This window comes from Chiloscyllium plagiosum, unplaced genomic scaffold, assembly GCF_037043375.1.
Source record: "Chiloscyllium plagiosum isolate Xiang-an unplaced genomic scaffold, Cpla_swu_hap1 HiC_scaffold_4, whole genome shotgun sequence".
Lineage (NCBI taxonomy): Eukaryota > Metazoa > Chordata > Chondrichthyes > Orectolobiformes > Hemiscylliidae > Chiloscyllium > Chiloscyllium plagiosum.
Window position 1 is genome coordinate 127374388 of NW_028270142.1, and position 17430 is coordinate 127391817.

The following is a 17430-nucleotide window of genomic DNA, read 5'->3' on the forward strand; positions in this document are numbered from 1 at the left end:
GTAAGGCCTTAAAGGGAGCTTAAAGTTCATTGAGAAGTATTATCAATAGCCATAGACGAGGTGCCAGAAGTCTGGAGGTTGGCTAATGTGGTGTCATTACTTAAGAACGATAGTAAGGAGAAGTGAGGGAACTATAGGCCCATGGGTCTGACATCAGTGATGGGTAAACTGTTGGAGGGGATTCTGAGAGATAGGATTTACATGCTTTTGGAAAGGCAAGGGATCGTGAGCATGACTTCGTGCGTGGAAAATCATGTCTCACTAATTTGATTGAGTTTTTCGAAGAAGTCACTAGGAAATTTTATGAAAGCACGTTCCATATGAACATCAGCAAGGCATTCAACAAGGTTCCACATGATAGCCTGGTTAGCCAACTGAGATCACATGGAGTCCAGGGGGAGCTAACAAATTGGATACAGAACCGGCTCAAAGGTAGAAGACTGAGGTTGGGTTGGAGGGTTGTTGTTTCAGATTGGAAGACTGTGACCAGTGAGGTGCCACAAGAATCAGTTTTGGCTTTATGATTTTCATCATTTATATAAATGATTTGCACATAAATATAGAAAGTATGGTTAATATGTTTGCCGATGACACCAAAATTGGTGGTGTAAAGGACAGTGATGAAGGTTATCTCAGAATACGATGAGACCTTGATCAGATAGGCTGATGGGCCCTGGAGTGACAGATCACTTTAATTTAGATAAATGTGAGGTGTTGCATTTTGGTAAAAGCAAATCAGGGCATTATACACTTAATGTAGGGCCCTGGGGAGTGTTGCAGAAAAAAGAGATTGAGGGTGCAGGTATATAGTTCCTTGAAAATTGAATCACAGGTAGATAGGGTAGTGAAGAAAGTGTTTGGAATGCTTCCCTTCATTGGTCATAACATTAATTATGAGAGTTCCAACTTGGGATGTCAAGTTCCAGCTGTATTGGACATTGGTGAGACCACTTTAAGAATACTGTGTGCAATTCTAGTTTCTCTTCTATAGGAAAGATGTTGTTAAACTCAAAAGGGTTCAGAAAAGATTTACAAGCATGTTGTCTGGATTGGAGGCTGAGAAGTGACCTTATAAAGGTTTATAAAATCATAAGGGGCATAAATAGGATAAATAGACAAAGTCTTTTCCCTGGGGTGGGGGAGTCCAGAACTAGAGGGCATAGGTTTAAGGTGAAAGTTTTAAAAAGGACCTGAGAGTCAACATTTTCATGCAGTGTGGTGCATGTATGGAATGAGCTGCCAGAGGAAGTGGTGGAGGCTGGTACAATTACAACATTTAAAAGGCATCTGGATGGGTATATGAATAGGAAGGATGTAGAGGTATATGGGCAAATTGCTGATAAATGGGACTCAATCAGCTGAGGATATCTGGTTGGTGCAGACTAGTAGGACCAAAGGGTCTGTTTCTATGACTCAATGATTCTGTAATTCAAAATTCAAGTGGAGTTTGGCAGATTTGATGCAGGAGCCTTTAAGAACACTTTTAACTCTGCCAATTTTCCCAAAACAGGAATGATTTGAAGGAGAATAGAGTTATATTTGTTTACCACCAGCCTCCTAGCCATTTAATGTGTGACAAACTATCTGCAATCTACAGGAGTGCATTTACACCGTATTCAATATGGAAACCCAATCATGTGGAAGCAGAATTAAAAGGATTGTATTCTTACCTTGAATGTAAAAGTCCAATATATCTTCAGAAGCAACATTAAATCTTTTTATATTTGCCCACAAACGTCTGAAAGTCCTGTAAGTAATTTGCCAGTGATTTCATCATTCAATGGCTTCATCATCTTGAGGTTTATCTCATTTTAGATCATTTTGTCAGGTGTAGCAGTTTAGTGCACTCACATACATGAGATGGCACTCCCTGAAACTCAAGTGCCTCTTTATCTAATCAAATTCATTTTCCTTCTTTGAAGACTGGATTCACTGCTCTTCATGTGGCTGCACATTTTGGCCAGATGGATTTTGTGCGGGAGATTCTAACCAAGGTACCAGCAACCATACGCAGTGAGACTCCAAAGTCCACCAGTGAGGGACAACTGATGAAGGAGCCGACAACCGAGGTATAAGAGTTGACATTCTTCTCACATTGGGAAGAGTTAACAGATATGAACAATAAAAAAACATTAACTTTTAAACTGTTTTAGCTTTTTAAAACTATTTAAAACTTTCACAGCACTCATGTTAGACATCCACAAGCACCTCGTTTTTTTTTAATTTTTATGTAGTGAATCCATATAGCAGCAACTTTTCAGCTGAGGATGTAGAATGGAGCAGTGAATAAACAAAAAAAAATCAGTTTTATTACAAGGGCTCCAAGGATTAAATCATGGAGGGATTTGTTTCAATTAAGCTTGTATTCCCTGCAGGATAGAAAGTTATGATGTACATTGATGGAAGCGGTCATGATTTTCAAAGAAATCAATTGGATAGACATAGGAAAACGTTCTCTGTTAGCTTAGAATTTGAGGGCAGTGGAAAATAACCTTCAAGCCAGAACCAAGCCATTAGGAGAGAAACTAAGACGCATCTTTCTTGCAAAGGATAAAAATTCAAAGACGGGAAAGAATTCTCTCCCACAAGAGGCAGCAGTTAAGTTGTTTGTCAGAAATTGCTAGATTTTCATTTTCCAAAGGTATAAAAGGATACAGAGCCAACATAGGATACAGATCAACCATGACGATTAGATTAGATTAGATTACAGTGTGGAAACAGGCCCTTCGGCCCAACAAGTCCACACCGACCCGCCGAAGTGAAACCCACCCATACCCCTACATTTACCCCTTACCTAACACTACGGGCAATTTAGTATGGCCAATTCACCTGACCCTGCACATCTTTGGACTGTGGGATCTGTGATATTATCTCCAATTATAGCTGTTATCTGTGACATTACCCCAATTATAGCTGTTATCTGTAATATTACCCCAATTATAGCTGTTATCTGTGATATTACCCCAATTATAGCTGTTATCTGCGATATTACCCCAATTATAGCTGTTATCTGTGATATTACCCCAATTATAACTATTATCTGTGATATTATCCCCAATTATAGCTGTTATCTGTGATATTACCCCAATTATAGCTGTTATCTGTGACATTACCCCAATTATAGCTGTTATCTGTGATATTACGATCAAGGGGCTGAATGGCCTCCTTGTCCTCCTATGATTCAGTGCTTTGGGCTTCTGATCAAAGCTTTTATTACAAGTGAGTCTTTTTGTTTAAGCAAATGATTGAAGTGTAAGGATATCGCCTCAATTGAGTTCAGCCCTGAAGGCAGATACAGGATCAGCCGACAGCAGACAGTAAGGGGCCACTAGAAACTATCCAATACAGACTCTGAAGCAGTAAATCATTGTTGCTACTGGTAATGAGTGTACATTAAGTTCCAGAGTTGGTTGTAAATCCCTCAGTTCTGCTCAGTGTTTAAAATTGTGCAGTGGAGTAAGTTGCAAGGATATGGCAGCAATTGTGCAATGTAAGGAACTCTGCATTGTGTCACATCTGAGAAATACTCCTCATAAAATGGCAAAACTCATGACCAGGTGCACTCTGATCCAAAATAAAACAAATTAATTGTATTTATAAACCGCTTAATCATTCATCCAGACCTTGCTGGATTTGGTCCTCCCTCACATTTAGACTATTTTTTTGGATGTGTTTGTGTTTTAAATTTTACCTCCCTGATTTTCCATCGGGTGACAATTGCAAAACAAAGGAATAATTGCTCACTCAGTGTTATGGAAATCCAGGTGAATCTGGGGCTAAAGACATTATTGTCTTTAGCCATTCGCTTCATAAATTAATATTTCAGGTTGAAGTTACCCCAACTGCTTTACACAGGAAGCCCTGCTTGTTCTGTACACAGTGCTGATGAATCTCTACAGAAGGGTTTGAGTTTAACTCAATCAACCACTCTAACTTTGGTTGCATATTTCTGGCAACTTTGCAAAAGCAGAAATCCACATTTGTTTGAGAGATTCACTGGCGAGGACTTCAAGAGTTATTTTCTGAATTAGTCAGAGAATTGCTTGAAAAATTGGGTTGCCTTCTTTTAGGAAATATGGATCCTCGATAAGTAAGTTATAATTGGTCATTTTCCATCGGGTGACAATTGCAAAACAAAGGAATAATTGCTCACTCAGTGTTATGGAAATCCAGGTGAATCTGGGGCTAAAGACATTATTGTCGCTGTTTCAGTCAGGGTACACACCATTACACCTGGCAGCACAGTCTGGGCATGAGAACTTGGTACGACTTCTGCTGAACTACCCAGGGGTTCAGGTGGACACTCAAACCAGCTTACAGGTAAGATGGCCAACTTTGTTGACTGAATATGTGTTTGTGCCATTTACTGCTTCATAAAAGTTATCCACTTTCACTGTAGTGAAATCACTGAATGTATAAGATTGAAAACTAGAACATGGGATTTTAAAATCAAGACATTGCTTGCATAGAAATTAATGTAGCACAGAAGTGACAGGTGAATTAGACTTGGTCCAAGCTAAGAAGCAAAGATTTATGACACCAAGGTTACTCAAGGTAGAGTGTAAGAGACTGGCCAGAAATGGCTTGCACCAACCATGCCAGTTCTAACAAAGGATGGATGAGGATTTGAGTGCAACAGATGAATGGAGATAGGACAAAGACAATGTGGAAGGGCAAAAAGGTTATTGAAAACATGAAATGCTTTAGTATTCTCGCGTTTATTAATAAAGACTGTTTCAGTCTGTGTTGGTTTTCTCTCTCAATATTCACAGTAGGAATTATTAAACCAATTTAAGTTCCTTTTATGGGGATAAGTCAATTGAGGGCAAATTTTTTAGTGGATACATGAAGAGACTGATTTACATGAAGGCATTATGGAATTGAAAAGCGAAATAAACCAAGTGTTAATATAGCATTTACCATATCCTCAGGACATCTAAACCACTTAATGAACAATGAATTACAATGGAATATGAAATTAAATTTGAATGACTTGTTATTTTCTCTCCTTAGTCATATACATTCCTCAGAAATCTTTCTTTAGGGTATAAACAAATGCTCAAGAGGCTAGAGACTACTCAAGCATTTGTGGCAAAGGCTCACAATATAAAATTCAGGTTCCTATACTTCCTAATCAGACTTATCAAATGACCCACATCTTAAAAAAAAGGACAGAAAACATGTACTTGCTCATGAATTTACCACAAGCACTTCTGCCCCAACAGATCTATTGGAATAATTTCACAAAAAAAAATCCATTCCTGTATCTCAACAGTCCCCTCACAGGCTGTCCAACTTCAGTGAGGGGTCACCCCAATTTCCACATTAAGCTTCTTGTTCAGTTGGCAGAGTTGAAACCAGTTTCTTACAGTCAATTCTTGTGCAGTCACTATTTTTGTTATTTTCTATCATTGACGTGTCTCCCAAAGTTAAAAGGAAAAGGCAGGGAAGTGGAGTTGAGGATTATCAAATCACCCATGATCTCATTGAATGGTGGAGCAGACTCAATGGGCTGGCTGACCTATTTTGGCTCCTTTTGCTCTTATGGTCCTCAGGTCTCTTAAAAAGAAAACTACTAACCAGCTCACTTATTACTAATAAGAATTCCCTAAACTCATCACTTCAACAGCCATGTAGGATGTCTTCCTCTCTGACATGCTCATAGCTTTCTGCTCTGGGGCTTTCCTCTCACTGTCCTCTAAGCTTTGCAGGAGTTCTGCCCAGTTCTGACTGCTTGGTCACTGTTCATAGCAGCACCTCTGTTGTGTTAGACCTCTTCCCTCTTCAGAAACTTGCTTCAGACACTTTAGCGGTTATCTCCTCAGATGGCTTGCTGGCCATTTTGCTGAATTTGCATGATGTTTGGGTATATGCTGTTTGAAACTGAATGTTCAATGTGACCTTTAAAGAACAACAGGTCCAAAGATGTTCCACATGACTGAACAATTAAAATCAATTTTCTCCATTGTTGAACCCAAGTTCCTAAATAATAATAACAATATAGCATAAACCTATATAACATTTGCCTAAGTGTGTGTGTATTTTAAATAGGCATTGGTTATGCTGTGATTATATATTGAGGAAATGTAGAGGCATAAATAGATTAAATGAAAAAAAATAATTTGGGCACTTCACATCAAGCTTACTCTGTTCTAGCTCATCTCACATCAAAACACAATTGATCCTTGAGCTGTGTCTAACTTTAGCTTTATTAGTTTGTTTGCAAATATACACTAGAAAGACCTTGGTCCAATGGGAAGTTGTCACAAATACTTGATCCATAATGGTTAGCTCTGCTGCCTCACAGCATAAGGTACCCAGGTTCGATTCCACCCTCGAGTGATGTCTGTGTGGAGTTTACACATTGTCCCCGTGTCTGCATGGATTTCCTCCCACAGTCCAAAGATGTGCTGTTTGGGTATTTGGCCATGCTAAATTGCCTGTAGTGTCTAGGGATGTGCAGGCTAGGTAGGTTAACTGTGGTAAATGAGGGTTTAAGGGGATTGGATGGGTGGAGAGGGCGGTCTGGGTGAGATGCTCTTCAGAGGGTCAGTGCAGAGTCAATGGGCTGAATGGTCTCTTCACTGATTATATGAGTCTTTGACAGGTGAGGTTAGCTATCTTACACCATTACAATTTCAGTAAATCTACTTACAGGATGCTACCATCAGACCAATGAAATGAGTAATGTGGTTTCTGAGTTTTCGGACTGGTGTGTTATTGGCTATGTAGGATGTACATTCAAACAATGGGCATACTGCATCCCACTGAGGATTTGCTCAACCAGCCTGTGTCTGTAATCCTCAGAATACTTTGTCTAACATTCAGTGCAATTCTGCTATTGGACAGCATTTATTAAATATCCAAACTATGTCAAAAATTATACCGGTAACTAAGATTATCAGTCGGGTTTGGACTGTGATGCGTTGCCTGTATATATTAACACGCAGGATCATCTTCAATGTATATAAATAGCATCCTTTCTATTTTGTGAAAAGAAAGGGGTAATGGAGACTGCCAAACTCTGCTTCATTCCCTTGATAATGCCTTGAGAAACCAAGGTCTACCTTCCTGGTGTGAGAACTGAGATTGAAAATTAGTTGTTCCTGGTGCATCTCCATGCCAATAATGGCCCAAAAGACCAACATGTTCTTCTGATGCTGTATAAATTGGTACCCCTTTTCAAAGTCTATTCCAGTGTTCTAGTCCTGATGAGTGCAAGATGACAAAAGCTCAACTTCATGCCTCTGTTTGGCAATGCTTAAGTTCTGTAAGACCAAGGATTTTTTTTTAAATTTTTACCCCAGTTGACTGAATAACAATATCAACAATGATTGACATTGTCGGAAAGTTTATACTTAGCTGCTCAAAGTAGATAAGGAGTTCCATATCTGAGGGTGACTCCTCCATTTTTCTGGATGGCTATGAGATTGTTCTGTACAGGATGCAGCAACCATTTAACAACTGGTTCAAAACAAGTGACGTCAACCAGTGATTGTGGGAACATGATAGTAAAGCAGGCACTTGATACTGTGACTCATTTCCTCACAAAGAATGAATTGGTCTCGGAAGCTATTTTTTTTTGAAACATATTAAAGTTCTTCAGTGATTAGAGAAAAATAAACGACTGGGAATAATTTGGCTGCCAGGTTGAAAGTTTCGTAAAATGGAGGATTGTCAATTAAATTATTTTCAAAGTCCTGCACAGGGTCTATAACACTGCTGCTGAAGATAAAAGAGGAGTTATACAGTAATTTAAAAATCACAATTTGGCTCAATAAATCAAAACTCCTATGTCAATAATGTTGAATCAAATATCTAATCCCGTAAAGAAATCATCCAGCTGCAAGTAGCTTTAACATAAAGGTTGTACAATTACCTTTTCGATTTATCATGAGCTGTATAATCATGTTCTTTTCTACACTGCAGTAGTGACTACTCCTCAAAGGGACTGCATTGATGTGTTTTGAGTTGTCCTGAAATTGTGGAAGGCAATATATGAGTGTCGGTGCTCTTTTACAGATCATTATTTATGAAGCAGAAAGAATTTCATTGAAATGTCTTTACCATCAGGTTGCACTCCGCCTACTTGCGGAGCGTTTCAGGGAACACCTCTGGGACACCCGGACCAACCAACCCAACCACCCTGTAGCTCAACATTTCAATTCCCCCTCCCACTCCACCAAGGATATGCAGGTCTTTGGACTCCTCCATCGTCAGACCACAGCGAAACGACGGTTGGAGGAAGAACGCCTCATCTTCCGGCTAGGAACCCTCCAACCACAAGGGATGAACTCGGATTTCACCAGTTTCCTCATTTCCCCTCCCCCCAGCCTGTCTCAGTCAAATCCATCAAATTCAGCACCGCCTTCCTAACCTGCAATCTTCTTCCCGACCTCTCCGCCCCCACCCCAGTCTGACCTATCACCCTCACCTTGACCTCTTTCCACCTATCACATTTCCGACGCCCCTCCCCCAAGTCCCTCCTCCCTATCTTTTATCTTAGCCTGCTGGACCAACTTTCCTCATTCCTGAAGAAGGGCTAATGCCCGAAACGTCGATTCTCCTGTTCCCTAGATGCTGCCTGACCTGCTGCGCTTTTCCAGCAACACATTTCCATCTCTGATCTCCAGCATCTGCAGACCTCACTTTCTCCTGCACTGAAATATTGAAATGTTAGTGCTTCTGAGCCAGTTATTTTCTGTGAAAGTGCATGCACAATGCCCATGAAAGATGTAAAGTATTTCTAAAATGTTTAATATAATTGTTCCTTGTGCTGTACTCATCCTTGCTCTTTTTGCCAACATTTTTCTTCTATTTCTGTTATTTTATTTTTCATTAACATGGCTATTTAAATGTTTTTTTTTAATAATTTATGTGTAAATGTATTGTTCCTATGGTTGTTCTTAATTTGATGATTCTGAACTACATAGCTTTATGTTTATCTTAGTGGTTTTAAGGCTAACTCAGAGCTGCCCTTTCCCTACCAATCCTTTGGGGTCTGTGATACCTAGAAAATGTGGGGTTAGTGTAAGAGCATCTCATTCAAAAGGTGGAGGCACGAGCCTCTCTGCTCACATCTGTAGGTGACTATGCACCTGCAGAAGTTACTTTCCTTTGCTGTGTTCCCCCATCGGGCTACCAGCTTCCATTGGTTCGTTGAGGAAAGATCATCTCCAGAATATTTCCTGTCTAAACATGGAGAGGCCTACAGGAAAGGGGCAGGGCTTGTACTCTCTGGATGAAATTGGTGAGGTCCTCTTTCAACCTTGTGTTGACCTGTTCACCTTCACTTCATTCAAAAGCTGTGTTTCCACTGTGGAGCTGGAATGGACACTCATGGATTAAAGAGACCAGTCCTGCCTATCATTTGCTTTTGAAGTGGTATATAGAGGCACCACCCTTATTCAGTCAACAGCAGAGATCTCTATATATGATTTGACACAGTGTAGATGCAGCAGGATATTTGCAAGAATGGGAAAGCTTGGTTATTAGATGAGACTCAGAATGCTGGGACTATTGGAACACCTGGGATAATTCGTAGTGGTTTTTAACATTACAAGAGATTTTGCTGAATTGAATGGCAAAACAACAACTTAAATTTATATATTGCCTTTAGTCAAATGCTGTTTTCCTGTAGCCCACACACTCCCTTTTCAAATATGTATCTGGTTTTCTTTTAAAAGCGATGATTAAATCTGCATGCATCATGCTTACAGCCAGTATTTTCAAGATTGTAATAACTTGCTGCTGAAAAAGATTTATTTTCAACTTTTCTATGGATTATTTGCCAGTTAACTTAAATTCATGTTCTCTACTTATTGGCCTCCTGCTATCAAAATCCCTTCATAGTTTTGAACACATATATCAGCTCGGCCTTTAACCCTTTCTGTTCCAAGGGGGAGTAATTCTTCACACCCACCTATAAGATTCAAATGGTGGCAATTTAGGAAAAAGTGAGGAGCAACGAGACCTGGGTGTCATGCTGGAACAGTCACTGCATGCAGGTGCAGCAGGTAGTGAGGAAAGCTAATGGCATACTGGTCTTCATAGTGAGAGGATTTGAATGTCGGAGTAAGGATATCTTGCTGCAGTTACAAAGGAGAAAATGCGTATAGGGCCTCACCTTGAAAATTAGGTGCAGTTTTGGTCTCCTAGTCTGAGGAAGGATATTCTTGCCATTGACAGTGTCCACCAAAGAGTCACCAGACTGATTCCCGGCATGGCAGAGCTAACATATGAGGAAAGACTGGATTAACTGGGCGTGTACTCACTGGAATTTAGAAGGATGTAGCGAGATCTCACAGAAACATATAAAATCCTGATGGGACTGGACAGGCTGAATGCAGGAAGAAAATTCCCGATGTTGGGGAAATCCAGAAATACGGGTCACAGTCTAAGAATAAAGGGTAAGCCATTCAGGACTGAGATGAGGAAGAATTTCTCCACTCAGAGAGTTGCGAACCTGTGGAATACTCTCCCACAGGAAGCTGTTCGGGCCAATTTATTAGATATATTCAGGAGGGAGCTGGATGTGGCCCTTGTAGCTAAAGGGATCAAAAGTTGTGAATAGAAAGTGAGAATGGGATACTGACATTGCATAATCAGCCATGATCATATTGAATAGGAATATGAGCCATAGGGAGAGGCTGAATAGGCTGGGGCTGTTTTCCCTGGAGCGTCAAAGGCTGAGGAGCATAGATAGGATAAATAGACAAAGTGGGGGAATCGAGAACTAGAGAGCGTAAGTTTAGGGTGAGAGGGGAAAGACATAAACGGGACCTAAGGGACAACTTTTTCACACAGAGGATGGTCCATGTATGGAATGAGCTGCCAGAGCAAGTGATAGAGGCTGGTACAATTACAGCATTTAAAATGGGTATGCATAGGTATATGAATAGGAAGGGTTTGGAGGGATATGGGCTGGGTGCTGGCAAATGGGACCAAATTAGGTTGGGATATCTGGTCAGCATGGACAGATTGGACCGAAGGGTCTGTGTCCGTGCTGTACATCTCTGTAACTCTATGAATGGTGGTGCAGGCTCAAAGTGCAAAATGGCCTACTTCTGCACCTATTTTTATGTTACTATATTTCTATGTAAAGACCCTCATTGCTGATGTGGAATGACTGATATTTTTAACTCATAGGACCTTAAAGCTATATGATACAATAGGATGTCGTTCAGTTCATTGTGACTGAGCTGGTTAAAGAAAAGTCTTCCTGCTTGAACCCCCATTGCAACTCCTGGTCTGCAGCCTGCAGGTTTCAGCAATTTCAGCAATTCAGGTGCTTTCCACTTGTTTTCAGATAGTGAGTTCCTAACACCCCATTACTCTCTGGATGATAACATTTCTCCTTATCTCCCTTCTGATTCTTCCACCAAGCACTTTAAAACACACTCCTTGCTCATTGACCCCAATGTCAAAAAGATCCTTCTCAGCCATTCTTAATAGGTCCTTCATCATTTTATCAATTAAAATCTTCACTCAGCCTCATATGTTCCAGAGGAAACAACCCCAAATGGTTCCATCTTGCCTGTTGGTTAATATTCTGCTTACTCATCCTTCTGTTATTGGAGACAAATCCTCCACATTAACCCTCAATGATTTGAACAACTTTATTTTGAACTTCAGTTGTTTTTTCTCCTCTCTTTTGTTTTTCAAGTTCCTTTTTTAAAGTACACCCCTTTCTCTTTTAAGATCATGTCATCAGATGAGTACTTGTACTATGAACTGGAAGAGTTTAAAGTAATTTGCATTTGGAATATTGTGAGCAGTTTTGGGCACCATATCTAAGGAGAGATGTTCTGGCCTTGCAAGGCTAGAGAATGATTCCAAGGATGAAGATTTTGTCATGTACGGAGCAGTTCAGGACCCTGGCTCTGTGCTGGATGGATTTCGGAAGGATGAGGAGGGAATCTCATTGAAACATAGCATACTGAAAGATCTGGATAGACTGGACATGGCGAAGATATCTTCTGAAGTAGGAGAGACTAGGACCTGAGGGCTTGGCCTTAATGAAGGGACAGCCTTGTAGAACTGAGATAAGAAGGAATTTCTTCAGCTAGAGGGTGGTGAATCGGTCACATAGGGCTGTGGAGGCTGAGTCATTGAGTGTATTTAAGGCAGGAATAGATAGGTTCTTGATTAGTAAGGGGAAATTAAAGGTTACAGGGAGAAGTCAGGTCAGTAGGGTTGAGACCATATCATCTATGACCGAAAAACAGAGCAGACTTGATGGGCTGAATGGCCTAAATTTGCTCCCGTATCTTATAGTTAGGGCTAAAGGAAGCAATGTAAGATAAAGTCACGATAGTCTTGCTCTCCCATTAGAGTGGTTTTAACCTGAGGGTTACTACACCTCAAGTGAGGAGTAAGATTGAGAAGGAGAGTCCTTCGTGGTAACCTTAGCCAGTACAGGAATTGAACCCACACTGTTGGTATCTCTCTACATCACAAACCATCCATCTAGTCAACTGAGCTACCTGGTTCCTCTATGAAAGGATAGATAAACCCAGAATCTGGTTCCTTGAACCTCTTTAATACAGGAACCATGCAGAACGTTGACTTTTTTTCAAGAAGGGATTAGATATGCTTCTTAGAACTAAAGGGATCCATGGCTGTGGGGAGATGATGGGACCAGGGTACTGAGTTGGATGATCAACCATCATCACATTGAATGATGGAGCGGGCTCAAAGGGTTGAATGGCCTACTCCTGCTTCTGCCTTCCATGTTTCTAACCTGGGACAGGCAATAAAGGTTGGCGCAGCTAACTACTTCCATATATTCATGAGTGAATAACAAAAATAGGGAATGGGAAGATAATCCGCGTGTGAAGGTGGAAGGGGTGGAATGATTCTCAACAAACACATTAGATGCAGGCTTTGTAAAATCTGTCAGCTGGCATTCCTCCAGCCTACCTACCCACCTCGATCTATCTGATTGATGCCCTGAGTGGCCAATTAGTTGCCACTTAAGGGCCTCATTCTTTTAGTTTTAACTGCACAAGCTGGAGTCAGGCAAGCAGGGAGGATAACTCCATTTCTAATCCCTGGGGTCCATCGATGGAAGCCTCCATGCCTGAAAATCATGCTCCTTCCTTTCACCTTTCCCTAAATCTCTTGAACCTGAATCTGCTGAAACCACCCCCTCCATATCACTCAGAGACTACAGAGTTGGAGACTAATCTGAATGGCAGGCACCTCTCAAAGGGTCCTGAGATGGGACATCTTGGGACAATTGACGTTGCTGCGGTTGGGTGCCTGGAAGCATCCTGAGTGGGTTTCTCCCCATTCATACTTCATCCAGAGATGGTGGAGGGAACCGCAGTGCCCTATTTAGTTTAACCCTTGACATCTGTCTTCACAAAAGAGGAGGGCAGTGCAGGTATTACAGTTAAAGAGGAGGCAATGGAATAACAACAGAAATATCAAGTTTATTAATGTCAGTTGTTGATCGAGGGTTGGATGGCGTTAGAGGGGGAAAGAATTATGTTTCATTTCAGAAATTCTCATTTACTTTTGCTTGAAAGAAAAACCTTTCTGTCTTTGAGAAGCTGTTGTTCTGCTTCCATTCAATTAGCTTAACATTATAGGGTCTTTCCAAGTTATGATTACAATTTCATTCACTTGAACATTCTCACACACATGCACATACAAATACGTCCCAGTACACACATAAACAATTCTCCGAATCTACGTTGGAATGAAACAGCTGACCACATTTTTTATTTGATTTATAGTTGCAATTAACATTAACTTGAAAATGTTCCAAATTTCTTAAAGGTCAGTTTCAAAACATAAGAGAGAGAGGTACAGCCCATTAACACTGCAAGTCTTCCTTGGCATTATGTGAATTAGTGTTCAGAGCAGAGTCCCTTGTTTCCTGTTATAGAGCAGGTTTTAGAATGCTACACGAGCATATATTCAGAATTTCATCCATTCATTAAACAATGGAAAATCATGCCGGACAGTCTGACTTACCCATTGGCTATTTCTGATATATGCTTCTGCAATATACAAATAACAATTTACAGTTCACCTTGTCACATTATTCACATTATATACAATTCATATTATTCACAGTGATGGAACCAGTGCTGCACAGATGACTCCTGTCCATAGTGGCATACATTGTCACAATGAGCAAGTATCTCTCAGAGTTGCAGTAGAATGGTCCCACAAACAGCCTTATCAGAGCACTGAGCATCTGGAGTGGGAGTGGAGAAAGACCAAACTTACCCCTTTTTAAAGTGCCATCACAGCAACAGCATAGCCTAACCATAGCAGGTGGCATGGTGGCACAGTGGTTAGCACTGCTGCCTCACAGTGCCAGAGACCTGGGTTCAATTTCCGCCTCAGGTAACTGTCTGTGTGGAGTTTGCACATTCTCCCCTTGTCTGTGCGGGTTTCCTCCGGGTGCTCTGGTTTCCTTCTAAAGAACGTGCAGGTTAGGTGAATTGGCCATGCTAAATTGCCAGTAGTGGTAGGGGAATGAGTCTGGGTGGGTTGCTCTTTGGAGGGTCAGTGTGGACTTGTTGGGCCGAAGGGCATGTTTCCACACTGTTAGTAAGTAATATAAAGCCAGCAATTAGTGGGTGGTAAGGCTAACCTTTAAAGAATAAGCCACTCCAGGAGCTTAAAGGTTGTACATAGCAATGAAATAGGCTCCAAGGGCCAGCTGCTGGCTTTCCTGCTTTTACAGGGCTATTACTGTCACCTTGAGCAGTTTGGACAATGTGGTGTTCTCCATCACAGTTGAGAAAACTGCTAGGAGCTGCTGTTTTGCCAGAGAGACAAGGTAGTGCGGGAAATCCAGTGCACTGCTATCTATTCCCAGCACCCTTGCCTTTTGCCAGTTCCAAAGAAAGTAAGATATCCAACAGTGGGAAAACTTGCAACAACTCACCATCACTTCACTGAGCTTTCTCTTGATCTCCTGTTTATTAAGTTAACCCTTTGAGTCAGCCAGTGGAGTCAGCCAGTGATTTGGCACCAACAGTATTTGTTCTTACTTGTGGTTAGCAGTCTCTGCTGAGGTTGATGTTTCAGGTTTCTTGAGGAAGTCCTTTGTCTGAGTGTGTAGTCATAGAGTCATCCAGCATAGAAACAGGTCCTTCAGCCCACCAGCTCTATGCCAACCAGCAAACACTAAACTACACTAATCCCATTTACCTGCACTTTGTCCAAAGCCTACTGTGCCCGGGCATTTTAAGTGCTCACCCAGATGCTTCTTAAATGTTGCAATGGTATAGTCTCCATCATCCTCTCAGGCAGCACAATCCATATATATATATATATGTATATATATATATATATATATACCACAGACCTGCATTCCTGCAACTTTACCACCTAACCCAACTACCACTTCACCAACTTACCAACTCAAGAACCTACCCACCTCATCCATCTACCTCCTGAAAAAAAATCTATCTCATATCTTCTCAAAACCACTTGCTCCTCACCTTAAACGTATGCCCTTTGGTCTCAGTCACGTCTGCTATGGGAAAGACATACCTCTCGTAATTTTGTGTACATCAATGAGATCCCTCCCCTCGGCCTCCTCTGCTCCAGGGGAAATAAACTCAGCCTATCCAGTCTCTCCTCATAACTGCGTTATTTTATCTCAGACAGTATTCCTGGTGAATCTCCTCTGCACCCTCTCCAGTACAGTTCATTGCAAAACATAATCATTTCTCACAGTCCATCCAGCTTTGATGTCCACAGTTTGTCCAAAGCTTCAAGTAATGCTGTGGCTGCTGCGGTTGGATGTTATTGTTGGAAAAGGGCTTTGCACTCAGGGTTCCAATAAGGGATGCACTGCTCTCTAAAACTTTTAACAAATATTATTCTTTGCTGCAGCTATAAGCCAGGTCACAGTTTGTTTATATAGTTTGGTGTTTGGGAGAATAAAATGGATGCCTTTCTCCACAACAACTTCACATTGCTGCTAATTGTTGGCTGTGTGTTTAATTGAAGGGTTCATAGACATTGAGACCTCTCAGCTCACCAATCTTGATTGTTACTGGGGTGGTCTCTTCATGTTCTGTCCTTGGGATGGTAAAATAACTAATAACTACATTTATCATGTAAATTACTGTGGTACTTTAACATGGTGTGGATCTTGTAATGACATAATCATCATTAGTGTCACGTGTATATTGTAACATGAGGAAATCAACGTTACTTGTCCTCAGAACATTGTCCACATCTTTACATTTGGTTCCAGAGAAATATTTAGTTGACAGATCCACACACCAGGGTCCAATCGTCAGAAAGATTGACCCTGAGAGAGTATGTTAGGATCACTTTGAGTTTTAGTTTTGCTCATTGATCACAGTACTCACAGGGAGTGCTCGCTTGGTGTTTTGATGATATTGGTTAGAGATTCGAGAGTTCAAGAATTCTCTTGACCACATGGGCCATGAAAAGGCTGACATGAGATTAGGTGTATGTGAGGATACACATGAGTGAATGGGCAGGTTAGTAGGGCAATTGAAGTAAATAGGTGGGTGGCTGAGGTGAAAGGTAGCTGAGGAGGTAGATGGATGAGGTGGTAGGTTCTTGAGTTGGTAAGTTGGTGAAGTGGTAGTTGGGTTAGGTGGTAAAGTTGCAGGAATGCAGGTCTGTAGGGCACTGGGTGGATGATGTAGCAGACTGGCAGATGGGTAGGTTGGCTACTGTTACAGATGAGTAGACTGGCAGGTGCATGGAAAGTAGGTAGGATGTCAGGGGGTGTGTGGGCAGGTGGTATGGGCTTTGGTACCAAGTTGGTTTAGGAGGGATTTTCAGAATCACAGAGAGTCAGCCCAGATCAGGGGGTTAGTTAGGTGGAGGGGTTAGTTAGGACAGCAGGTAGTGAACAGAGTTAAGGTGGGATTGTGGGCCAGGTCTGTGTGTGGTTGTGGGGAGCCAGTTGTACAGTCATCTTAGGGCGGGGGGACCTGGACCTGGGGCTAGGTCTTTTTAAAACCATCAGATCTAGGAGCAGAATTAGGCTATTCAATCCAGCATTCTATCATGGCTGATATTTTTTTCAACCTCATTCTCCTGCCTTCTTCTTGTAACCCTTGATCCTCTTACTAATCAAGAACCTATTTCACTCTGTCTTGAATACACTCAATGACTTGGCCTCCACAACCTTCTGTAGCAATGAGTTCCACAGATTCACCACCATCTGGCTGAAGAAATCCTCCTCAGTTCAGTTCTAAAGATTATCTCTTCATTCTGAGGCTATACCCTCAGATCTATGTATTTCCTTGCAGCAGAAACATCATCTCCATATCCACAGTATTCTGGCCTCCCAATATTCTGAAAGTTTTAATGAGATCCCCCCCTCATCCTTCTAAACTCCATTGATTACAGACTCAGAGTCCTCAACCACTTCTCATATGACAAGACCTTCATTCCTGGGATCATTCTTGTGAA

General features: G+C 41.3%; 1 protein-coding gene across 1 annotated transcript in view; it reads left to right on the forward strand.

Moving 5' to 3' along the window:
- Positions 1-17430, forward strand: part of trpn1 (transient receptor potential cation channel, subfamily N, member 1) — a 221800-nt gene that overhangs the window by 155975 nt on the left and 48395 nt on the right. The window contains exons 22-23 of the mRNA XM_087986636.1: positions 1923-2069; positions 4213-4320. Coding sequence (XP_087842762.1) covers positions 1923-2069; positions 4213-4320 — 255 coding nt within the window. The remainder of the gene's footprint in view (positions 1-1922; positions 2070-4212; positions 4321-17430) is intronic.